The sequence below is a fragment of the Megascapheus bottae genome, chromosome 10 (assembly GCF_031878675.1).
Source record: "Megascapheus bottae isolate mThoBot1 chromosome 10, mThoBot2.hap1, whole genome shotgun sequence".
Lineage (NCBI taxonomy): Eukaryota > Metazoa > Chordata > Mammalia > Rodentia > Geomyidae > Megascapheus > Megascapheus bottae.
The window spans coordinates 53,767,872-53,793,561 of record NC_143518.1 but is presented as its reverse complement, the minus strand read 5'-3'; the positions used below and the strand labels follow the sequence as shown (position 1 = coordinate 53,793,561).

The window sequence follows — 25,690 nt, the reverse complement described above, 5'->3', positions numbered from 1 at the left end:
CCACTTCTGGCATTTTCTGTGTATGTGGTACCCAGGAATTGAACTCAGGCCTTCGTGCATGCTAGGCAAGCACTCTACCACTAGGCCATGTTTGGGAATTTTTAAAGTGACTTAAAAAACTAGAAAGTAAATGCTTGAGAATTGACCTTTTCACATAAAACAGACACCTCTGTATTCTTTTCCATAATGTGGAGGGGCAATTGTGTGAGCAATTGATTGATTTGTTGAGACCTGTGACTTTAATTACAATGAAACATAATAGTTTTTTCTATTACATTCGTTATCATGAGAAATACTATATATACTACGAATAAAATCCCATGCTTCCCAGCTTAAATTGTACTATTAAATAATTCTGCTAACCCCTAGTTTTACTTTTTTCTCCTGGAAGGCAGAAGTTGGAATGGTAACTACATAGGTATCGCTACAACTTCACTGCTCACCACAGTTATTTCTAGTGCCCTGTCTCTAAACTTTTGCTCAAGGCTGGTACTCTGCCACCTGAGGCACAGCTCTACTTACAGCTTTTTGGTAGCTTCTTGGACTTTCTTACCCAGGTTCACTTCGAACTCGGACCCTCAGATCTCAGCCTCTGAGTACCTAGCTAGCTAGGATTGCATCTGTGAGCCACCAATACGGGAGTCCTTTGCTCATTATTAATTTCCCAACATTTTATTTCTTCAGAAAAATGCACCCTCTTAACCCAACAAATCCATATCCCTCCCAGGTCCTGCCACCTTACTGCTTCCAGCAATTTAACACTTGGCATTAGTTTGTCTTTTTTTTTTTCATACGTGTGTTTCAGTTACATTAAGTAGTTCAATGGTAAGGCTTCCCTAGAGTCCCAATATTGTTAATGTTGGGTGATGCTTAATTCCTATCCCGTGGGTTTCTTGAGGCAGGAGGAGGATGGACACATTACCTTAGTGGTTGGGGTGCAGTGGTGAAACCTGAGATTTTGACAGCTTGTGGGCAGAGGCCGCCAGGAGAGGAAAAATTTCAGGCAAAGTACTACCCTTAATAATGCCTAATTCCAGGGCCCAGATAATCTAGCCGAGCAGTCTGGGGTGCTCAAGGGGTCTTTACCCGCTGTGGAAACTATGGGCTTATCTATTTCTAGATTAGCCTCAGTGTTTTCTTTCCCAAGCCAGAGTTCCAGGAAGTGATGACAAAGACCAGCTTCCACCCCTCCAGGGCCCGGCCCTGTCTCCTAAATGCCCGCTAGCCACTGGAGTGCCCAGGAGGCTGCAGACGGTGCGTCCAGAGCGCATCCGGGCCTGGGGGTGAAGGGCCCGCTGAACCCCGAGATGTCTCCCCTCCCCACACCCCCCAGCCCCAGCCTGGCCAGGCCCAGCCACCTGCCAGCCCGCCCCTTGGGGCCCCGAGACCCCGCCTTGTTCTCCTCTGATTGGCTCAGCCTCCAGCCGCTTGGGTCCCAGGCGCAGGCGCCGGCCACGCCCCACCCGTGCAGTCCCCCCCACACTTTGTGAGTTTGGGGGATTGTTGCGTATGATAACCAGGCTCAAAAGTGGCTCCCCTACCCGGCAAGCGCTCAGTTATCCCCGTCCATCTCCAGAAAGATGATGGGGTCCGCGGTGCGGGGCTCGGTGCCTGCCTGCTGCGGCGCCGCCCCCGGGGCTCTCCAGCCGCGCTTCCCTGGAATGGTCTGGGTGGCCCTGGCCTCCCTGCTGTTCCTGTTCCTCGGTGGAGGCCTCTGCCAGGAGACAGGTGTGGCGGGATGGTGGGAGCCTGGGGGTCCTGCCCGTGGTGGAGGGGGGCACGCAGCCGAGGCCGGGGCTCGCCTGCCGGTGGTGCGCGCCTTGGGGAGCGGGATGGGGCGCAGGTGAATGGCGGCTGTGCGGACCCCGCTGCTGTGCCTGGCATACCTGGGGCTGTGGTCTGGAGCGGGGTCACCGCGCTGCGGCCCCAGTGCCACCTTGCGGTGCTCCGCGGATTATGCCCCAATCGGATGGGGTGCCCACCTCCCTGCCCCACGCGAGCGCCATCTGGAATGCTCTGGTGCATGAAGATACTGCGGGGTCTGTGGGGTGCCCTTGGAGAGTGCTTCCCCCTGTGTTCCCAGGACAGAAGACAGGGGGCCTAGGGGAATGGGAGGCCACTGGGTTGCTAGGTACACGTGGAAATGGTCGCAATGTATCTATGCTGCCTCCAGGGCTTGGAGCTTCTCAGATCATGTCGTGGACAGCCCTTGGTGGGTGGATGGAGCAAGCCAGCTCACTGATTTCTCTGGGAGGGGGAGAAGGAGGAGGAGGGGAGGAGACACCTACTTGAATGGGCAAGAGTTAGAAGAGGACAAGTTTGCCAGGCTTGTGCTAGGGTTATCCCTAAGTAGGCCCTCTGCCTGGATTTAACACAACAGGAAAGGCCCACTTCGTATGCCTTCAAAAAATTCAGTGAGATGTACTTGTTGCCCAGATAGAACTGCTTTTGGTTTCCAAGTATCTGTTTGCTTGATTGCAACGTAAAAGAGCTGCGAGAAATCAGTATCCTAAGAAACCATAAATATTACTATGGTTTTTCATCTGTAGCTTAGACATAAAGCCAAAGGCCATTCCACTAAGCTGATGGCAATGACGTCACTGAAAAGGAACCTAAAGAAGAAAAGGCCCTCAAACAGATGCATTAGGGGCATCACAAATCTGCTCAGAGTACCAGATGACAAGTGGATGACCAGGGTAATGTGTAACCAGAAAGCCAAGCAGCGGGAGCTCCAGGAAGGGGGCATAAGTGCCTCTGAGCATTCTACAGAGGACAAGGAGACTCTGGAGAAGGGGACTGGTAACATGGGCATAACAGAGAGCCTGTTTAAAAAAAAGGAGCTGGGTGTAAGTGGCTCACTCCTATAAGCTAGCTACTTAGGAGGCTAAGATCTGAGGATCATAGTTCAAAGCCAGCCTGGGTAGGAAAATCTATGAGACTTTTACCTCCAATAAATAACTCAGAAAAAAAATGGAAGTAATGCTGTGGTTTCAGTGGTAGAATGCTAGCCTTGAGTACAGAGAGGCTTAGAGACAGAGCCCAGACCCAGAGTTCAAGCCCCAAGATGGGCAAATATGTATGCATGTATATATACACACACATATATAAGTATATATTATATATGTATATACATAAAACATGTATATGCATATATGTACATATGTGCATGTGTGTATTATATACATGTATACATGTGTGTATATAATATATACAGATGCCTATGTATATAATATGCACATATGTATATAATGCATATGTATATACATATATACACGTATATAATACATGTGTATATACATATGTGTATATGTATGCTGATATATGTATATACACGTGTATTATATATGTGTATATTATATATGTATATGTGTGGCTAGTATAATTTTATACTTGAACCACACTTGTGTTAATTATATTAAAATATGTTACTTTAGTCTATATTTATGGGGATCATCTATAAAATCCACAGTGATTATTTCATAATCTCCCCTAGCCCGGCAGTTTCTGCATACCTACGAGCTACACATATAGCATAGAAAGATGCAGACACTGATCCGTGGGAGAACTTTGCTTTTTAAGGGAAGTCTGCACCGGAAGTGACAAGGTGTCGTGCATTTGTATTTCAGCTGGGTACTGCTGGCTCATTCCTCTAACATAGACATCCTGGAGGCTGAGATCTGAGGATTGCACTTCAAAGCCAGTCAGGCAGGCAAATCTATAAGACTCTTACTTCCAGTTAACCAGGGAAAAAAAGGTGGCAGTCAGCTGTGGCTCAAGTGGTAGAGTAACAGCCTTAAGCAGCCACAATAAAAAAATCTGTTGGGTTATCTGAAATTGGATAGGTAACGGGGGAAAACAAGATGAGGGGTGGGGGAGCAGGGAAGGGAAATGGGGACCAAGACATGTGAAAGGGTATTAATGTATGGGAATTAATGCACCATTTATCTGGCAAATATCATGTAACCCTTTTATTAATTACAGTAAAAAATATATTTAAAAAATCTATTGGATGATCACAAGGCTGGAGGTCAAGCCCCAAGTATCAACACATACACACACACACACACACACATACACACACACACACACACACAGTGTTTCTAATCATGGGAGAGTAATCTAAGGAAAGTGCTGTGTATTTGGACTTCTCAAGGGACACATTTGTTTTTCAAATAATGTAGGATAATGTAAGGAAAGATACAGCATTATGTACTGCGTATTTTCTAAGATCCAAAGCATTGATAAATTCTTATTTTATTCTGCAAACCAACAAACAAAAAGTGATTTTAAATGAAGGCACATTTATAGTATGATGTAGAAGTCTTTTGTTTCTTTGTTTTTGCTAATATTATCACTTGTATAAAAGCAGAAAATAGTCATTTAGAAGCCTGAGAAAGGCCTTCTTTCTTTCTTTTTCTTCCTTTGGTTTCTTTTCTTTCTTTCTTTCTTTCTTCCTTCCTTTTTTCCTTCCTTCCTTCCTTTTTTTTTTTTTTTTTTTTTTGTCTAACCTACCAGCTCCCTAACTCCAGTGACTGGTGAAAATAGTAGTCATACCCTTTGTGTTCTTGTTCCCTTGTCCCTAGGTACCTGTGAACCACCACCACATTTTGAAACAATGAGGCCCGTACAAACTACTAAACCTTTTTACAAAGTTGGGGAAAGAGTGCAATACAAGTGTAGAAGAGGGTACTCAGTCGCGCATACATTACCCATGGTTACCACCTGTGACAAGAATCTGACATGGACACCGATTACAGATACGGTTTGTGGTAGTAAGTAAATAACTTATTACTGTTACTTTGTTTTGCTTGTTTTAGAGTGCATTCACGCATCTCAGGCTGTTTATACCACAATAACAATCAAGAGTTTCTTACATGAAACAAGATTTGAGATTAAAGTGGGTTTTGATTATGGTTGTTGTTGTGTATTTCTTTTTCTTAAAAATCAGACTTTGAGAAACTTCTAGGGAATCTTTATGGCCATTGCTTGCTTGAGTGATTGTGCATCTTATATTTGCCCTCCTAAATACAAAGAAAACAATGCTCCATAAATTTAAAAAATGCAGTGCAGAATTGCTTTGATTCAAATGTATATATGTGTTTAAAACTCCACCATTTTGCTTTCCTTTAGGAAATTTGTGTACTGCTCTACAAAATCCTGCATTTGGCTCAGTATCCTATCCTACTGGATCCTGGGCCTGGGGACATCAGGCAAACTTCGCTTGCAATGAGGGGTAAGTTGTGCCTTTGGAAAAATAAGGTAACTATCTTGCTGATTCTTCATGTTTCTCTTCTTACACATTCATATACACTTGCTTTAATGTTGCTTTTTCTCTGTGACAAGTTGTACTCCTAGCTAAACAACCCTTGCCACTTTATTGAGACAGAATGAAAGTGTAATTTAAAAAAAGAAGTTACACTTTTCCAATAACTTCAATTTTTTTAAGAACTAAAATGAAAGGAAAGCCACAGTGTAGAGTACTTGCTCTATCATGTAACAAGTCAACTTCCTACACCCAGCTGTGCCACTACTAAGCCTAACCCTGAATAAAAATAGGTAAAAGTTTCACAGCTACTCCACCAAAACCTGAAGCATTCAGAATGAAGTAATCCCAAGCTAAGTGCATCCAACAGAATTGGAGTTGTGCTCCAATTTATCCAGATTTATGAGCAACAACAATGCTGCAACTTCTGAACACTGTTTATTCATGAAAGATTGAAAGCTCCTCATTTGCTTAGATCACACATTAATAAAGCACTTCCATTAACACACTGTTTTAGGAAACCTCTCCCTCAAACTATTGCATCTAAAATTTTCCTGACTGATTATGTGCAGTTGATTCATTGCTAAACAAAACAGTAACTTTTTTCTTGGCTCATTTAGATATTACTTAATTGGTCAAAGCATTCTACAATGTGTACTTGAATACAGTTCTGAACCCACTTGGTATGGAACTCCCCCACGATGTGAAAGTAAGTCTCGTGTGTGTGTGTGTGTGTGTGTGTGTGTGTGCGCGTGTGTGCGCGCGCACGCGCACGTACTAGAATCAGTGAATTAAAGTTTAAAAATAATTGCTAGCTCATTTTTAAGGAAAATAAACTTAAATTGCTGTAACTATCTATTTATTGTGCCAATACTTGGACTTGAACTCAGGATCTCATAATCTCACTTCCCTATTTCTCTCAAGGCTGCCATGCCACCCCTTGAACCACCTCTCTACTTTCAGCTTGTTGCTGATTAACTGGAGATAATAGTCTCACAAACATTCCTATCCATGTTGACACTGAACTGAGATTTTTAAAATTCAGTCTCCCAAGTAGCTAGTAGTTGAGGAATAAGCCATTAGCACATAGCCTATTTATACCAGTCCTGGGCTTGAACTCAAAGGTCTGAGCACTGTCCTTGGGCTTTCTCAAGACTAGAGCTCTACCACTTGAACCACAATACCACTTCTGGCTTTTTTTTTTTTTCTGTATATGTGGTACCAGGAATCGAATCTGGTTCTTCTAGCATGCTAGGCAAGCACTCTGCCACTAGGTTAAACTCCCAGCCTATAACCTATTTTTAATGAAAAGTTGGGTTTTTTATGAGAAGTTTTTAATGAAAAGACTTTTGCAACTGGTCTTATTGTATCATCATCAGGTTTTGCAGCCTCTACCAAAAATTTTGGTACTGTGAAGATGGTAGTGATAAAAGATACATGTTCATATGATTATGAAACACTAATTTAGAAAATGTAGAAATTATTAAGAATATTTTGCACCACTTAACACTGTTTTCTTTTTAGTTGTAAAAATCAATTTTTGCCTGATGCAGTGGCTCATGCCTGCAATCCTAGCTACTCAGGAGGCTGAGATCTGAGGATCAAGGTTCAAAGCCAGCCTGGGCACAAAAGGACCTGAAATCCTTATCTCCAATTAACCTCTGAAAAATGGGAAGTGGGGCTTGGCTCAAGGGTAGGGTGGTAGCCTTGAGCTGAAGAGCTCAGGGACAATGCCCAGGCCCAGGGGTAGGGCAGTAGCCTTGAGCTGAAGAGCTCAGGGACAGTGCCCAGGCCAAGTTCAAGCCCATGACCCACAAAAAAAATTCATTTTTTTCTTCTTAGTTTCCAGCTTCCCTTTATGATGACTAGGATAAAGCAGAGCATGGCTTTGCAAAGAAATAGCTATTTTATGCCTTAAGAAAAATGAACTGTTTTGTTTTCTGAATGTTCATTGCTACATTAGTGGTTTGGATTTGGGATATTAAAAACCCTGTAATAGATGAATACTGAATTCACACCTAACTTATAGAAAATCTATATTGATGAATTTCCTGATAGCAGTTTAGAATTTTGCTAATGTCTTTCATTTCTTAGCTTGATTTTTTTTTGCCTTTCATGTGTTCTTTTTTTTCCCCCTACCTTTTTCTTAAAGAGATCCTTTGTACACCACCTCCAAAAATTAAAAATGGAACACATACTTATACTGATATAGATGTATTTAACTTCCGTGAAGCTGTTACTTACAGTTGTGATCCAATCCCTGGACCAGAACAACTTTCAATTGTTGGCCAGAAAATACTATATTGTGCAGGCAATGGAGTTTGGAGCAGTGATCCTCCTGAGTGCAGAGGTAACGGAGACCTTTCCCTTCTTTGCTTGGGCTTTGTGTAGAAATATTCTGTAAAGAGTTTTACCTACACATGACCAAAATGGGCAAATGAGTACCCTCCTCTAGTATGACAGTCTTCTGATTAATTTCGTAGCAAGGTTGGTTCACCTTACGTATTGAGAGCTACTATGGATATGTATGAATTAGGATGCTTTTATTTGAAAGAACAAAATTGATACACACTGGTTTTAAAAAATAGGATAATGTCTCACAGAGTAATATTGTAATGGGTAATAGTAAAGCAGATTGGACTGGAATAATCCTCTGACTTGATAAGAATAAGAAACTCTAGACAAAATGCTTTCTTAATTTTTTTATTTTTATATATTTTATTTTATTTTATTTTATTTTTGCCAGTCCTGGGCTTGAGCTCAGGGCCTGAGCACTGTCCTTGGACTTTCTCAAGGCTAGAGCTCTACCACTTGAGCCTCAGCACCACTTACGACTATGTATGTACCCAGGAATCGAACCTGGGTCTTCATGCATTCTAGGCAAGTACTCTACCACTAGGCCAAACTCCCGACCCCAAAATGTTTTTTTTTTAAGTCATAATTTTTTTTTTTTTGCCAGTTGGGGATCTTGAACTCAAGGTCTGGGCACTGTCCTTTGTCTTTCTTAGGGCTAGCACTCTACCACTTGAGCACAGTTCACAATACCACTTCAGGCCTTTGCTGTGTATGTGATTCTGAGGAATCGAACCCAGGGCTTCATGCATGCTAGGCAAGCACTCTACCATTAGGTCACACTCCCAGCCTTTAAGTCTTTAATTTTTTTTTTTTCTTGCCAGTCCTGGGCTTGAGCTCAGGGCCTGAGTACTGTCCTTGGACTTTCTCAAGGCTAGAGCTCTACCACTTGAGCCTCAGCACCACTTCCAGCTTTTTTCTATGTATGTGGTATTGAGGAATTGAACCCGTGTATTCATGCATGCTAGGCAAGCACTCTACCAAACTCCCGGCCCAAGTCTTTACATTTTTAAGGTTAAACAATGACCAAAAGCACAGGACCATTTTCAATTCGCCCTTTGAAAAACAGCCATCACTGAATCCTAGAAAATAAACAGAATAAACTCTCTTTTTAGTGGCATATGGAAGCTCGCTAAGATAGGAAAATGTCTAGGCAAGAAGATAATAAATATCAAAAAACTGAGCAAGGCACAAGCGGCTCAAACTTGGAGTCCTAGCTACTCAGGAGGCTAAGATCTGAGAACTGTGGTCCAAAGCCAGGCCGGGCTGGAAAGATCTCCAATTAACCACCAGAAAACCGGAAGTGGTACAGTAACTCAAAGTGGCAGAAATGCTAGCCTTGAGTGAAAAGAGCTGACAAAAACAAAACAAAATGAAGTGAAATCTTTATACTCCCAGGGAATAAAGCAGAATAACAAAAACAAAAGGAAAGTCCAAATCATTCAAAATTATGCAAGATGCTTCTACTTTTGTTTTTTCTTATTTTGATCCAAGACCAGAACTCAAATTTGGTACCTGATACTTTTCAGCTACGCAATATGCTTAGAAAAAAAAGTATTGTTCAGATATTTTTTTGAGGGGGGGATCTTGTGTCTCCACTGAATTCGGGATCCAAACACTATTTTTAAATCATAATTTTTTCAAACTTTACTTTTTTAATTTGAATTTTTGCTTGTTCACTCTATTTTTTTTGCCATTTTACCTCCATCTTCTTTTTTTCCCCTCTCATTTTTTTTAATTCTATTTTTTCTTTATTTTCTTTCCTTCTGTCATTGTGGTCTTTCATAGAAACATAGTGACTGCATTGTGTACAGACTTGTTACAAATTATATTTTTATTGACTAAGTCCTCTACAGTTGTTAATCTTAGTATTTCTTGTTTAAGAACTCATAATTGTGTGGTGTCTCCCCTTTTTTAAATCATTGATCTCTTTCATATATACTTTCCTCTTTTCTTTATATATTCTTTTTGTAAGCTTTTTTCTTCTAAATCTTGTGTTCATTTATTTTCCATTTCTATCACTTTAGGTCAGTTATCTTCACTCTATCCCACTCCTTCATTACTATATTATTCTTACACACCTACATTACTCTTATCTCCCCTCTTGTCTTTCATACTATTTTTCTATCTCTGGTTCTTTGTTCCTTCTTCAGTTCTTATAATGCATGGATGGATCTACGGTTGATTGTTGTTAACCAAGACTGTATATGTATGTGTTCAATTATACTGTAGGTCCAGAGTGACTTAAATAACATAGAGATTGGATATTGTGGGGTTTTGGTCATAAAACTGAGTTCAGTGGTGGTGTTAGATTGTCTGTAAGTGCACAAAGAGAGAGAGAGAGAGAGTGGTAATACTAGTCTAAAATTGTGAAATTTTATAATCTGGGCACCTGTAGAGCTCTAGTTTGGTTATATCTTAAAATTGTAATCTTGTGTAGTATTAGTCTTCCTCCCATTTTCAATTGGGCAGAACAAGAAACTCAAGAAAAATAACAAATCAAGAAATAGCATCTCCCTGCTAGTAGAGCCCAAGGTTTCTACTGATTATGACGAATGAGGGAAACCATTGAGCCTAAGTTCCTTTGAGTCTGGCTTACTTCACTTAATATGATTTTTTCTAAGTCTTTCCATTTCCTAACAAATGGGGCCATGTCGTTCTTTCTGACAGCAGCATAGAATTCCATTGTGTACAAATGCCACAACTTGTTGATCCACTCATCAACTGAGGGGCATCTAGGTTGGTTCCATATCTTTGCTATGGTGAATAGTGCTGCAATGAACATTGTTGTGCTAGTGGATTTAGTATGCCCTTGTTTCTGGATGGTTGGGTAAATGCCAAGTAGTGGAATCTGCAATAGAGCAAAATCTTGATACATAAGGCCATATAGTATGAAGCTAATTGAAAGGACCTCCAGGATATTGAAACAAAAGCCATATAACGAATGATTGTTGTCCTTAATGTACTATGTTGTCGCTCATCTCCTTTGCTGTCCCTTGGTTATCTCATATTGTTATAGTATCTCACTTTGTTATCTGATATATTGAATTTATTTGTATTTGGTTATTTGAAATTTGATAGGGAAGGGGGGAAAACCAAGACGGGTGGGGGGTGTGGGGGGGAGGGTAATGGGTACCAAGACATGTGAAAGGGTATCAATGTATGTGAATTAATGCACCTTCTATCTGGCAAATATCATGTAACCCTTTTACTAATTACAATAAAAAAATCTATGATGGGATAAAAAAAAAAAAGAAATAGCATCTCCCACCCAATATAAACAGGCAATGGAGCAGTCAATTGCAAACCTACAGGAGAGTTCTCTAAATGCTATACAAATACAATTGGTAAACATGATCAATGAAAAGTTTGAAAACATACAGAAAGATATACATGAATGAGAGGAAAACATAAAGAAGGATATATGTAAACATGAGGAAGCCAATCAAAGAATAATGGATGAATTCATAGAATTCACAAACAAAAAGTTGACTGAACTCCAACAAATGTCCAATGAGAATAAAGCTGCTGAGCTAAAGGACTTCAAAGAGAGAACTCAAATGGAAATCAAGGAGGTAAAGAAGTCCATACATGGGGCCGGGAGTTTGGCCTAATGGTTAAAGTGCTTGCCTAGCATGCATGAAGACCAAGGTTCGATTCCTCGGTACCACATACATAGAAAAAAGCTGGAAGTGGTGCTGAGGCTCAAGTGGTAGAGCTCTAGCCTTGAGAAAGTCCAAGGACAGTGCTCAGGCCCTGAGCTCAAGCCCAGGACTGGCAAAAAAAAAAAAGAAGTCCATACATGATCTAAAACAAGAGATGCAAGGCATCAAAAAAGACCAATTGGAAGGAAAGGAGATGAAGAACGAAGTAGAAAGTATTGATAGCAGGTTAGACGATGCAGAAGAGAAAATCTCCAGGGTTGAAGATAATCTAGATATATAGAGAAAGACCAGAAAATGAGTCAAACCAAATGTCTTCAGAGTTCCAACATACAATTAGGAAGCCTAATTTAAGGCTAATCGATCTTGAGGAGGGCCTGGAGAAGAGGTCAATGGAATTGGAAATATACTTCAGGAAATCATCTCAGAGAACTTCCCAAATATCCAGAAGGGCAGGCCCATCCAGATACAAGAAGCTTTTAGAACCCCACACAGACCCGACCAGAAAAGGACATCCCACCGCCACATTATAATCCGTACAAGAAAGGATCCTAGAAGAGGCCAGGTATTGGGAGCCGAATGTAGGGTCAGGCTGGCCCATGAATCTGCATCACTGAATAAGATAACCGTACAAAGAAATGAGCTGTCTTCTATGACACCTTGTCTATGAACTTTGAGCTATATCGTCAGTATTGTGAATCACTTTCTGCTGAGACTTCATTATCATTATGTACAAATGGGTTATGGCTTTATCACTCTCTTCTGAGACTTGATTATCAATGTAACACCTGATAGGTTCTTGTTTTATAGAGACTTTATAAGACAGGAATGGGAAACAAATGACTGCTGCCATCTTAAGCTTACGGCCTTAGGCTGTATAGTCTTGGGCTGTAGCCTCCCGACCCCATCTATTGTTTTGTCTTGTCTTTTTTTTCTTTTCTCATCCTCACCCCCTAATCAGGTATTCCACCTTGCTGCCAACTGGCTCCAGCAGCCAGGGAGAAGAGAACAATCACCTACAAAGGAAAACCAATCAGAATAACCACAGATTTCTCAGCAGAGACCATGCAAGAAAGAAGAGCTTCGAAGGATGTATGTCATGCCCAAAAGACAAATAACTGTTTCTGAAAGCAGAACTGAGGAAATAGAAAAACCTGCCATGCTCCTGGATTGGAAGAATTAACATTGTGAAAATGGCAATCTTGCCAAGGGCTATCTACAAATTCAATGCAATACCCATCAATATCTCAATGTCATTCTTTAAGGAAATAGAAGAAGCAATCCAAAATTTCATACGGAATAATAAAAGACCCCATATAGCAAAAACAATTCTTACAGAAAGATCAGTGCAGGAGGAATTTCCATACCAAACTTTAGACGCTATTACAGAGCTATAGTAACCAAAACAGCATGGTACTAGCACAAGGATAGGCCTGAGAACCAAAGGAATAGAACTGAAGACCCAGAAATCAACCCACAGATGTATGGCCACCTAATCTTTGATAAGGGAGCCAAAAAATACAATGGAAGAAAGACAGCCTCTTCAACAAGTGGTGCTGGAAGAACTGGTTAAGCACCTGCAGAAAACTAAAGTTGGATATTTTTATGTCACCAGGATTAATTCCAAATGGATCAAAGACCTTGAGGTAAAAGCAGATATCCTGAAAACTTTACAATAAGGAATAGGAGATACACTAGGTCTCCTTGGCACAGGTCGAAACTTTCTGAATAAAGACCCAGAAACTCAACAAATTAAAGTTTGGACAAATGGGACTGCATTAAACTGCAGATTTTCTGTGTTAAATAGAAAGCCCACAGAGTGAGAGAAGATCTTCACTAACCATACAACAGACAAAGGCCTCATATCTAAAGTATATCTACAGCTAAAAAACTTGAATATCTCCAAAACAAATCTTCAAAGAAACAATCATCCCATTAAAAGGTGGGCCAGAGAGTCTTCTCTGAAGAAGAAATAAGAATGGCCTATAGACACACAAAGAAATGCTCAACATCTCTGGCCATAAAAGAAATGCAAGTCAAAACAACTTTGAGATTCCATCTCACTCCAGTTAGAATGGCCAGGATCAAGAAACTAATAACAACAGATGCTGGAGGGGATGTGGCCAGGAGGGATCACTACTGCACTGTTGGTGGGAGTGCAAACTCGTTCAACCACTATGGAAAGCAATATGGCAGTTCCTCAAAAGACTAAACATAGAGCTCCCCTATGACCCAGCAATTTCACTCCTTGGCATTTACCCAATCGTCCAGAAACAAGTACATACTAAAGCCACTAGCATAATGATGTTCATTGCAGCATTATTTACCATAGCAAAGATATGGAACCAACCCATATGCCCATCAGTAGATGACTGGATCGAGAAGATGTTGTACTTAAACACAATGGAATTCTATGCTGCCATCAGAAAGAATGACATCACCCCATTTGTAAGGAAATGGAAAGACTTGGAAAAATCATATTAAGTGAAGTAAGCCAGACTCAAAGGAACATAGGCTCAATGGTTTCCCCCATTTGTAATAATTAGTACACACAGGACTCTCCTAGCAGAGGATTACAATAGCTCAAAACCTAGATACATAAGGCCATATAGGATAAGGCTAAATGAAAGGATCTCTAGGATTGTTGTGATTGTTGTTCTTAATGTACTATGTTATTTCTCTTCTCTTTGGTTGCCCTTTGGTTAATCTCATATTGTTACAGTATCTGACTTTGTTACCTGGTATATTGTACCTGGTTTATTTGTTTATGTGCAATAGGAAAAGGAGGGGGGAAAACAAGATGATTGGGAGGGAGTTGGGGGAGGGAAATGGGGACAAAAACATGAGAGGGGGTATCAATGTGTGAGAAGTGATGTACCCTCTGGACAAATGTAACTTTGGTCCCTCTATACATTACAATAAAAATAAATAAAAAAGCAGTGTATTTTTACCCATGGCATAATGACCTTGAAAGACCCTTAGCATTCATCAATAGTTGCAGTAGATCTTGACCTGAATTTGTCTTACAGTGTGACCTTTCTCAAACAAGGAATAAATTATATATATATATATATATATATATATAAAATGATAGTCTGTTCCTTGTGGGGGAGTGAAGGGTTAGATGGACTGTTACGTTTCTCTGAGTCTCTTAGAATGAACATGCATTTAAAACATATCAAACAAGCACACACACACACACACATATACATATACCATCTTGCATTCCATTTATTTCTTCAATCTTACTAGAAATGAATACTTCGTTTTCTCTTCTTTTCAGTGGTCAAATGTCCTGTTCCAGTAATTGTAAATGGAGAAATGACCTCCGGATTTGCAAAAAACTACTCCTACAATGCAACCATTCAGATTGAGTGCAAAGAAGGTTTTTACCACAATGGCACTAATAAATTTGTCTGTAGTGGAGACAGTACTTGGGATCCCCCGATACCAATCTGCCTTAAAGGTACAAATGTGCTCTTTCTTTCTTCTTGCTTGTTTATTTTAATATTCAATGTAAATTCCATCTTCTATTTACACCTCAAAAACAAACATCTTAGGTCTGCCACAATATTCTCCTGGAATTCTGCCATCATGGTTTGAGTTTTTATATTTTTTAGGATGTGTTATTTAGATCACTCATGTGTCTGAGTTTTGCTTAAGTATTTTTATTCATAGAATGTGCACAGCAAGACATTTTCAGAGTCAATCGAAGCATAGATATTTCTATTAATCTATTTAGATATCTAATTAGATATTTCTAATTAAATCCAGACTGAAAGGCATGACTTCTGTAAGCAAAATGGTTCATCTTGATACCATTGTCTTGTTTTTCAGGGTGCCCTTCTCCCAGTCCCAGGACTCCAACTTTTGATTTACTGAGGTTTAGTAACTTCCTGCTTAGATTTCCCCAAATTTCTGGTGAAAATCCAGTAAGTTCCATGAGTTTGGTCCCGTACCTATGCTGTTATCTTTTTAAAGTGTCGATTCCACCCAGTACCAAACCTATTGTCACTTTGTCTCAGGTTGAGCAGTTTCCTTCTTATACTTTCGGAAATCCTTTAAATTCCTGGCGATTTTGTCAGATATCCTGTACATTCCATACAGTCTTAACTTGTTCATTTTTTTTTGTAATAAAAGGAGGAAGACTACTTTTGGAGCCATCTTATTGGTTATCCACAGTGTTACTGATATTTTCTTTACGTAGTCCACATATATGGACATGGCACATCCCCTGAGAACATTGTGTAAACTTAAAATGTGTTTTACTCCTATGTACAATGACTTAGTATCTTCTTTATGAAGTGTAAGACTTGTAAGATACATGGAAAGCACTTAGCACAGCACTTTTGGAAGCTTATGGTGGAATCTCTTAAAAGTATATCACTATTTGAGTTAATATTCATGCAGAAGAAAGATTATGATTTTTGTTTGTAAATGTGTTTTCTGTATCATCAACTTCACTATTTTAAATTTTTTAAGTGATCTGTTGTCATCCTCATTGGTTTCCTTTCTAGTTCACAAGGCTGTGCTTTAATGTGTTTCTTAGCCACTTCTTTATATATAACCAGAATTCTGCCATGGCCAAAACATGACCTGTATTTTTACTTTTTCCTCACCACCCTCCTTTCCCACCTAAGAATATTCTTGTCTTCACTAGGCAGTTTCATTAGGCATGGAAACTAGATTTTGTAGTAACCAAAGAGCAAGGCTAGGCCTCATCTACTGAAATAGGATGGAAGGTTTCTTGAAGGAACCACGGATTAACTACTGTACCTGAGACTCCATCAAGGCCTTCTTGATAATAAAGGAACTGTTCTCCAGATTCAGGGATGGTATTTCTTCATTTCTCTTCTGTTGAAGCAGAAGCAAGATACAGCAGGAATAGTGGAGAGAGCAGGTAGAGTAGGTACAGGATCCTCATTAAGGGCCCTAATTTGGTCATATAATTGCTGTTCCTTTTATATAAATATCAGGGCTTATGTTACTTAAATGTAATACATACAAATAGGGTTTAAACTCAGGGCTTTGTGCTTTCTAGGCAAGCATTCTGCCATGTGTACCATGCTGTATCCTATTTATTTTTACTTCAGTTCATTTTTCAGATAGAATTTTGCTCCTAGGCTGGCCTTGCAACAAGGTCCCCCTCCTATTTCCGGATTATAGGCATGTACCCATATATCTGGTCTCTAATGTTTGAAAGGGTGCAGGGATTACATGGGAGCTTCCTTGACTGCCTCAGCTGAGTCCTGTGAGGTAAAGGAAGATGTTTTGGTGGGCTGATATATGAGCAACATTAAGATGGTAAGTGAAATGCATAAAACGAGTCCAGCCATATTTGTTAACATACTCAAGAGTATAAACACAATGTGGTATACTAAGTTTGTTGATAGGGTCTTTTGAAAGAATTGATTATAAGCACTTTATAAAGGACTTGCAAGCAAAACAATGATTTAGCTTAGTGTTGGGTAGAGAGAACTAATTGTGGGGGGGAAAATATCAAACTTCCTGCTGGGAAGTTGTCAGTAATTAATAAATTAACAGAATATAACCAGTATCCACAACATAGATCCGGGTTAAGATAGAGCTAAACATGCTAATATGACAAATAATGAAGAGATATGAAGTAGAAATAATTCAGCTGCTAACTGTCGAGTGTGTTCCTGCTGGGTTTCTTACAAAGATACATGTAGTTATCACTAACACACTTTTCAGATTTATTACTAGTTAACTTCTAGGATTTTCCATATAAAATGTAGGGGTTTAGTGATCATTCTTGTGAGTTCCAGATATATTCATAAGTTAAAATCTCAGAAGTAGAATCCCTAGGACCAGAAAATACAGGCATTTTTCCTTTGATAAGCCAACCTTTCTGTAATCTCATATTGATAAAGTCTAGTGAATTAATAGACTTAAATTTGTTTTTCCAGGTCCTAGACCTACTTATCCCAGGAAGCCTGCAGTATATGAATATCCAGGTTCGGTCATCCTTTACCCTACTGATAAGTGCTAAACAGTGATACCTTATTCTTTTCTTTTCTTTTCTTTTCTTTAGGTGTTTTCTTTTTGGTCACAGAGCTTAAACTCAGGGTCTGGGAGCTCTCCTTGAGCTCTTTTTCCCTCAAGGCTAGCACTCTACCACTTTGTGTTTTGCTTTGTTTGGTTTTTTGCCAGTCCTGGGGCTTGAACTCAGGGCCTGGACAATGTCTTTGAGCTCTCTCAAAGCTAGTATTCTACCACTTGAGCCACAGTACTACTTCTGGCTTTTGTTTTCCCCCAGTCTTGGCCTTGAGCTCAGGACCTGAGCACTTTCCTTGGGCTTTCTCTCAAAGCTAAGCTCTACCCACTTGAGCCACAGCAGCACCTCCAGATTTTTTCATGTATGTGGTACTGAGGAATCAAACCTGGGTCTTTGGGCATATGAGGCAAGCACTTCACAAATTGGCTATGCTCCCAGCCCCACTATACCACTTTGAGGCACAACTCCACTTCCAGTTTTCTGGTGGTTAATAGGAGATAAAAGTCTCATGGATTTTCCTGCCCAGGTTGGCTTTGAAATATGATCCTCAGATCTCAGCCTCCTGAGCAGTTAGGATTGCAGGTGTGAGTCACTAGCCCCTGTTTTCTTTAGTTTTTTAATAAGGCTAAATCATTTTTTAATTTACATTTTTAAATTCTTTTTCTTTTGAGAGTCTCACTACATTGCCCATACTACTTTGAAACTCCTAGGCTACAGTATATGCCATCACAAAGTCCCTAGTTATTTATGTATATTTGATTACTAAAATATATATGTAACAAATTTCTTAAGAGTATAATCATATATTCATTTTATATATACATATATATCTATATCTTTGCCTATTTTTCTCCTAGATATTTTAAAGTATTTTTATTGATCTGAGAACTTTTTGTAAACTAAAGCTCTTCTAGTATAAAATGAACATTGTTTTGTATATGTCAGTTTTTCTTTATTATGTATCTTATTATCTTTAGTGGTACAAAGGGGTTATCACTCAACATATCAGTTTATGAGTACAGTGCATCATTAATGAATTTATCAGTTTTAAGTTTTTTATACTATTTAGGATATATAACTTTTCCTAAGAGTAACATGCAAACGTATTTTTGTAAAGTTTCAAATATTACAAAAATATAGAGTAGAAAGAAAACTGTTTCTAGTCCATTAACTAAATTAATTGCTATCAGTAGTTTAGGGCCTCTATTTCTATACATTAGAACACTTGTATTCTATTTAAGTTGTACATGTACTTTGGCTTTTTTCATTTTTTAATTTTTTTGTGTACATACTAGTACTGTGGCTTGAACTCAAGATCCGAGTGCTGCCCCTTAGCTTTCTCATTCAAGGCTAGCCCCCTACCCACATGAACCCCAGCTCCACTTCTGGCTTTTTGGTAATTGGAGATAAAAGCTTCACAGACTTTTCTGCCCAGGCTGCCTTTGAATTGAGATCCTGATATCTCAGCATCCTAAGTAGCTAGGATTACAGGCATGAACCACTGGTGCCCAGCTTTTCTTTTCTTTTTGATTGCCATTTTAACAGTACCTTAGGCATTAAATTGACCTGATGGTGATACTATGGCATTCTGTACTTCCAGAACTTCATCTTACTGAAACTTCACCTACTAAACAACTCTTTCACTCTTTCTCTCTCTAGCACCTACTATTATTCTAGCTCTATAACTTTGACTATTTTAGATACTTCCTGTAATGTAGATTCATATATGTGTTACTTGGTCTTATTTCACTTAACATGATGTTCCTAAGGTCTTATATCATGTGTTAGGACTTTATTCCTTTCTCTTGCTGAAGAATATACGTGTGTATAGAGATACAGAAGTACATTATCAATGAAAACATGCAGTCTGTACTCATCAGTTTTTCATTGCTGTAACAAAATAAAAAAGGGAAGAAAAACATATTTTGACCTACAGTGTCAGAGGTTTCAGTCTGTAATTAGGTATGGATGAGAAAGGACATCATGGTGGCAACTGCTTGTAACAGAAGAGCTGTTCATCTCATGGTGGCCAGGAAGAAGGGGAAGGAAAGGAGGAGGAGAGGCGAGGGTCAAGGGGAAGGAAGGAGGATGTATAGACAGACAAGAATAAGATACACCCTTATTAGATATAACCATCTTCCTCCAGCTAAACCCAAACTCCCAATTTCCTCAAGATGGTGCCATGAAATTGTGACTCACTCTATCAGTGAATGAATCCACTGATTAAGTCAAAACCCTCAGCATTCAATCCCCTCTCGAAGCTTGGAGCCATCCTTTGGGGACCAAGACTTCCACAGGGCCTTCTAACACACAGGGCCTCTTGGGTATCAATTCACATCCACACCAGAACATGGCTTTCCGTGTATTTATCAGTAGTGTTTTGTCCTTGTGTCTGCACTCGTCTTTTGCTTCTTGGGCTAAGTTTATTCCTAAGAATTGTATTCATCACTACTTTTAATGCCATACGAGTATGAGATTATCTGGAGGTATTCACATGAAACCTTTGTATTGTTGAGGAAGTTTTTCTTCCATTCCAGATTAACAACTGAAGTATTTACCTAGCCCCCTTTTATTGTTCACTTTTAATTAGTACCATATAGAATTCACAGACTGATTTTGAGAATATATGAAAAATAAATTTATACATTAGGCTTATTTAGTAGTAACACGGGGAAATCTTAATGGACAGGAAGAAGAAAACTCATAATCTTGAATGCAAGTTTATCAAATTTGTGATGCTACTTTAAATGAGAAACATTACTAAAAAAAGGAGAGTGAAACTTTAATGTGTTTTATACCAAAGTCAGAAGTCAACCATGAATTTAAAGGATTTTAAAAGCTTTATTCTCTTATTTTCTTTTTTTTGAATGTTTACTTTAACCAATATTTCTTCTTTTTTCTTCTAGGATATCCTGAGCCCAGGGAAAAACTCCTTGACAAAGAACTAGGTTCTTATTTTGGTTGCTTATAACCTTGCCATTTGACACCTTATTTATATTTTTACATGGAAATATTTTATCTTGCAATTATCATCAGTTAAGAAAGAAACCATTATCATTACTGATAATCGATATTTATGGTCATTTTGTGCAGATACCATGACAAATGTAATAGTGTGTGTAGGAAAATCTAGGTAAGGATAGTTTTAAAGAGGTGCTTCTCTTGGAAGACTACTAGGGTGAGATAACTTTCTTAAATGCTATAATTGCTTTTGTCCTGCTTTGTTTGCTGATTCTAGAGTTTGACCTCATGGCCTTGTACTCAGTTTACTCACTCAGCTGGTGCTCTACCATTTGAGCCATGCCTCCAGTCCTGGTAAATTAGAGATAAGTGTCATGGACTTTTTTGCTCAGGCTGGCTTCAACCTGATCCTCCAGATCTTAGCCTCTTGAGTAGTTAGGATTAAAGACATGAGTCACCAGTACCTGGCTAGTGATATTTATAGGTTCAAATATATAAAATGAAACTCGCTTTCCATGGGAAAGTGTCTTTTTGTGAAAATTTGTATATATATTCTTTCCCATTTATATATTTTGTATGTGAGCCTATAAATTGGGTTATATTTCATTAGGGAAAAGTTGGCTTCACGTACTTTTATGCAGGCTTTCACAGTTTACACGTTATATATTAAATTAAATGAAGTGTATCCCTTCCAGGAAAATAAAAAGATTTTCTAAAGAGTAAAAGAAGATATTTCTATTTCTATAAATCTATTTCATTTCATTGACTTAAGGCTACCTTTATAAAGATTAACTCACTTCAGAGTCAGGCACTGTGGCGCAGCCTGTAATCCTAGCCACTCAGGAGGCTGAGATCTGAGGGCTGTGGTTCAAAGCCAGCCCAGGCATGAAAGTCTGAGGGACTCTTATCTCCAATTAACCATCAGAAACCTGAAGTGGTGCTGTGGCTCATTGTGGTAGAGCACTAGCCTTGAACTGAAGAACTCAGGGACAGCACCCAAGGCCAGAGTTCAAGACCCATGACTGACAAAAAAAAAAGGCAAAAACAGGGCCAGGAATTTAGCCTGGTGGTAGAGTGCTTACCTGGCATGCACAAGGACCTGAGTTCGATTCCTTGGTACCACATACATAGAAAAAATCCAGAAATGGTGCTGTGGCTCAAGTGATAGAGGTCTAGCCTTGAGAAAGTCCAAGTGCTCAGGCCCTGAGTTCCAGGCCCAGGACTGGCAAAAAAAAAAAAGAAAGAAAAGGAAAAATGGATGTTGGCTTATTTCATTCTTGGTATTCTTTGGAGATTTGTTCCATACCCCACACCCCAGGTCTCAACCTCCTTTTATGAAATGGGCTATATAGTATTTACAGATAATCTGGATTTTTTATATATATATGGAATCTCCAAAGGTGAAATCCCTTTGACACCTAACCCCTTCAGAACAGTATAGCTTAGAGTTCCTGGACCCACATTCACTGGGAGCTATGGCTCTCTGCTACTGCTGGGCATTCTTGAGACTTTATTGCTAACCTAGGAAAAGACCCAAACTCAGAGCTCAGAGTATGTTTCCATTGAATATGCATCCTTAGTAATACACTGCTGTAAAGTCAGAAAAATCTTAAAAGTCAAACTATCTCAAGTTGAAGACTGTAAGTGTTTTAGCTTCAAATTCTGTGATCACACTGCCATTGTGCCAATAAGTCCAATGCTTTCATAGACTGTTTGTTGGATCCCTGTTTATGAAACTAGAACAGAGGTAAGCATAACACTTTCCATGTGGACTGAGAGGAATTTCAATAAATATAGTAAGCAATAATTCCAATTGTTCTATGGTAAGTTTTACTATATAATTTAGGGTAACTACAGAACAAAAATCTGAAAACTGAAATGCACAAAACCAACCTTAAATGGGAAACTGGCTTAGAAGGATTGTATAACCAGACTTGGGATATATTAGTAATGGAGTTAAAATTAGAGAAACATTTCCTTTAGTATTTAGATAATACCTGAATACTTCAGTCTCCATCTAGAGACTGAGCGTATCTTCTGTTCTTATTCTTTCTTAGATGCATGGATCATTGCTCTGATTATTCTTATTTTCAGTAAGTATCCCCAATTTGACACTGCTTAAATCAAAAATAATATTGTAAAGTTCATTTTAAGAAGTTTTTCAAGCTGAGTGCTGGTGGCTCACGCCTGTAATCCTAGGTACTCAGGAGGCTGAGATCTGAAGACCATGGTTCAAAGCCAACACAGGCACAAAAGTCTTTTATCTCCAACCGAAAACCAGAAAACCAGAAATGGTGTGATGGCTTAAAGTGGTAGAGCACTAGCCTTGAGCTGAAGAGCTCAGGGACAGTGCCCAGGCCCTGAGTTCAAGTCCCATGACCAACCAAAAAGAAAAAGAGGTTTCTCATTTTGGGTAGTTTTTTATTGAAATTTGAGATTAAGTAAACCATCTTAATAAAACCCTAATCTTTTTTCTTTTTCTTTTTTTTACCAGTCCTGAGCTTGGGCTCAGGGCTTGAGCACTGTCCTTGGACTTTTTCAAGGCTACAGCTTTACCACTTGAGCCTCAGCACCACTTCTGGCTTTGTATGTGGGGTACCAAGGAATTGAACCCAGGTCTTCGTGCATGCTAGGCAAGCACTCTACCACTAGGCCAAACTCCTGGCCCCAAAACCCTAATCTTTTATCATGGTATACTATCTTTTGTTAATAATTTTATATTATGTAATATGTGATTAATCGTATTTACTATACAAATACTTTAGCATATATAGTATATAGATACATGCCCACATGAACATACAAACTTAGAAAAACCATGTGCTTTCTTAAGTTATAGTAATATACAATTTTTGTCAAATGTGGTGGGTTCTATAGTAATACACAATTTTTGTCAAATGTGGTGGGTTCTTTTTGTGTGTGTGCCAGTGCTCAGGCATGAACTCAAGACCTGGGAGCTTCCCCTTTGTGTTTTGCTCAAGGCTGGTGCTCTACCACTTGAGCCAGAGCTCCGTCTCTGGACTTTTTTTTGGTGGCTAATTGAAGAGAAGAAATTCATGGACTTTACTACACAGGCTGACTTTAAATTCAACCCTCAAATCTCAACTTCTCGAGTAGCTAGGAGCCACTGGCATCCAGTTCGAAATGTGCTTTTGATATTTTTTAATTGTATTTTATTGTCACCATTCTATATAGAGGGGTTACAGTTGCATTCATCAGGTAGTGGGTACATCTCCAACACTGATACCCCCTTCTCATGTTTTTTCCCCTTCCCTACCCCGCTTTTAATATTTTTTTTAAATTAAGCTATGATTCCTCTCTGCCTTGCCATGGACTGCCTGATTCCAGGGAGTTAGATAATAAAGAAACCAAGTAAACTATAAATGTGCTTACCACTGAAATATAGCCAAAATTTCTTTCTTTTGCTTAAATTCAGTCTGGTAACGCAGTTTCAGACTCACAAGTTGCTTTTCTTGTTGTTGTTTTGTTTTCTTTCCTGATTTCTTACAGTTGTTTCGATGGCTATCATTTGTCTCTGCATGTTCAGATTTGTTGACCGCAGAAAGCAAGGGTAAATAAAATATATCTTCTCATTTATTAGGCTTTCATATTCTCAACATGCTTTCATTCTGCTTTATGTTTTGCATAAAGTATTGCATGCCATCTCTCTCCCCCTAACTGGAGATTGAACCCAGGGCCACGTGCTTGCTACAACATATAAGTCACCTTTTTAAAATTACGCTTCCATTGACATGTCCTACAAAATGCATTTCTTTGCTAAAATATTTTCATCATGGCAATACAAGGAAGCTATGTGTGTTTTCTTCAGCAGGTAATATTATTGTAAGAAAAGGTTTCTTGTAGGGGTCACGAGTTTGGCCTAGTGGTAGAGTGCTTGCCTAGCATGCACTAGGACCCAGATTTGATCCCTCAGTACCATGTACATAGAAAAAGCCAGAAGCGGTGCTGTGGCTCAAATGGTAGAGTGCTAGCCTTGAGAAATCCCAAGTTCAGTACCATGGCCCTGAGTTCAAGCCCCAGGACTGGCAAAAAAAAAAAGAAAGAAAATTCCAGAAAAGGTTTCTTGTAAGATTGGAAATTTAAGTTCCTTTGTGAACCACAGGCCAATATGAGACCTTTCAAACCTTAGCTAAACTTTTATAAAGGGGAACCAATAACCAAAATTAGAATACTTCACCTTAAGGACACTGACAGTTGTACTCACTGGAATATTTATGTTGAAAATGTCCATTCATCTGTATCACTAAACTGTGTATGAGATGTCTCAGATAACCAATCTGATTTTGTTTCGTTAAAATACATTAACAGAGGGCTTAAACACTATTTGATGTCTGTTCTGTTCTCTTCATTTTCTAGATCGAAGCAAAGTGAAAGTGGTAGTAGTGCCCACAGATCTACTAGTTTCAGGATTCTCAGTAAACAGTCAAGTCAAAAACTCGCCAGTCCCAAGTGATAGATACAGAAACATCACTTTGAAGAGTTCCAGGATATTAAGAGTTAATGCTCCAGGGTATGGTGATGAAGACAAAATGTATTTTCCATCAAATCGGATTGTCTTTGGAAACTCATTTATACAAGATTATACAATATAGTTACTTCTTTCTAATGGGCAGGTGAGACAGGGTAACAGGCCACAGATATTCTTGAGGTGCTATTAAAACTTGGTGCCCAGGCTCGGCACAGTGGCTCACACCTGTACTCCTAGCTCCTTAGGAGACTGAGATCTGAGGATCACGGTTCAAAAGCAGCTCGGCACTAAAAGACTGTGAGATTCTTATCTCCAATTAACCACTAGAAAACCGGAAGTGGTGCTGTGGCTCCCGGGGTAGGGTGGTAGCCTTGAGCTGAAGAGCTCAGGGCCAGTGCCCAGGCCCAGAGTTGAAGCCCCACACTGATCCAAAAAAAAAAAAAAATTGGTGCCCACATGGGTTTGGTATCAACTGGCATAGTGATGGTTTGGGAACACAATAGCCTTTCTGCAGCCTTCTTTTCAAAGTACAAAAACAAATGGACAAGGAATCTTGCTTTTAAGAGCATTCACAGCATTAACTAAAGTTGATGAAAATGTTATATTGATATAGTTTTCTCCTTGTCAGTTCTCAGATGAAAATAATATGGCCATTGATGTGAATCAGCTCCCCTGCCCCAGCCCAGGTTTCCATGCGTCTTCCTAGCCAATCCTACCATCCTTCCTAGCTCTGTCAGCCTGTTTAGCTCTCATCTTGCAAGTCCATGTGATCCCAAACCACAGATATCTCTTCTTATGTAAGTGCTCTTCATTTACCTGTGATCATGATCTCCTGCTTTTGTTTTTACCAGATAAATCAGCCCTGGATAGGTGAGACTTAAGAAATTAATGATAATTGTTGATACCATTCATATTTTGTTTTATCTGTGGCAATAGATTATCAT

General features: G+C 39.3%; 1 protein-coding gene across 2 annotated transcripts; it reads left to right on the top strand.

The window, feature by feature from the left end:
• Window positions 1-1,532: 1,532 nt before the first annotated feature.
• On the top strand, window positions 1,533-24,824 carry Cd46 (CD46 molecule). 2 transcript variants are annotated; one of them, XM_090341285.1, is made up of 11 exons: window positions 1,533-1,728; window positions 4,584-4,772; window positions 5,131-5,233; window positions 5,884-5,972; window positions 7,416-7,613; window positions 14,561-14,743; window positions 17,208-17,255; window positions 20,203-20,244; window positions 22,315-22,350; window positions 23,768-23,828; window positions 24,635-24,824. In XM_090341285.1, exons 1-11 carry the CDS (start codon window positions 1,581-1,583, stop codon window positions 24,729-24,731), a joined length of 1,194 nt encoding a protein of 397 aa, XP_090197411.1. In that variant the 5' UTR covers window positions 1,533-1,580; the 3' UTR covers window positions 24,732-24,824. The 2 variants fall into 2 exon arrangements, 1 of the variants encoding a protein (XP_090197411.1); XR_016536886.1 differs by lacking the exons at window positions 23,768-23,828; window positions 24,635-24,824 and adding an exon at window positions 22,752-22,837 and having other exon boundaries at window positions 1,534-1,728; window positions 20,203-22,350.
• The last annotated feature ends 866 nt before the right edge of the window (window positions 24,825-25,690 follow it).

Coding starts and splice junctions, on each gene's coding strand:
- Cd46 (XM_090341285.1), top strand. CDS start 1,581: ATGATGGGGTCCGCGGTGCGGGGCTCGGTGCCTGCCTGCTGCGGCGCC. Junction 20,245..22,314: donor ACTCCTTGACAAAGAACTAG/GTTCTTATTTTG, acceptor ATTCTTTCTTAG/ATGCATGGATCATTGCTCTG. Junction 23,829..24,634: donor GTTGACCGCAGAAAGCAAGG/GTAAATAAAATA, acceptor TTCATTTTCTAG/ATCGAAGCAAAGTGAAAGTG.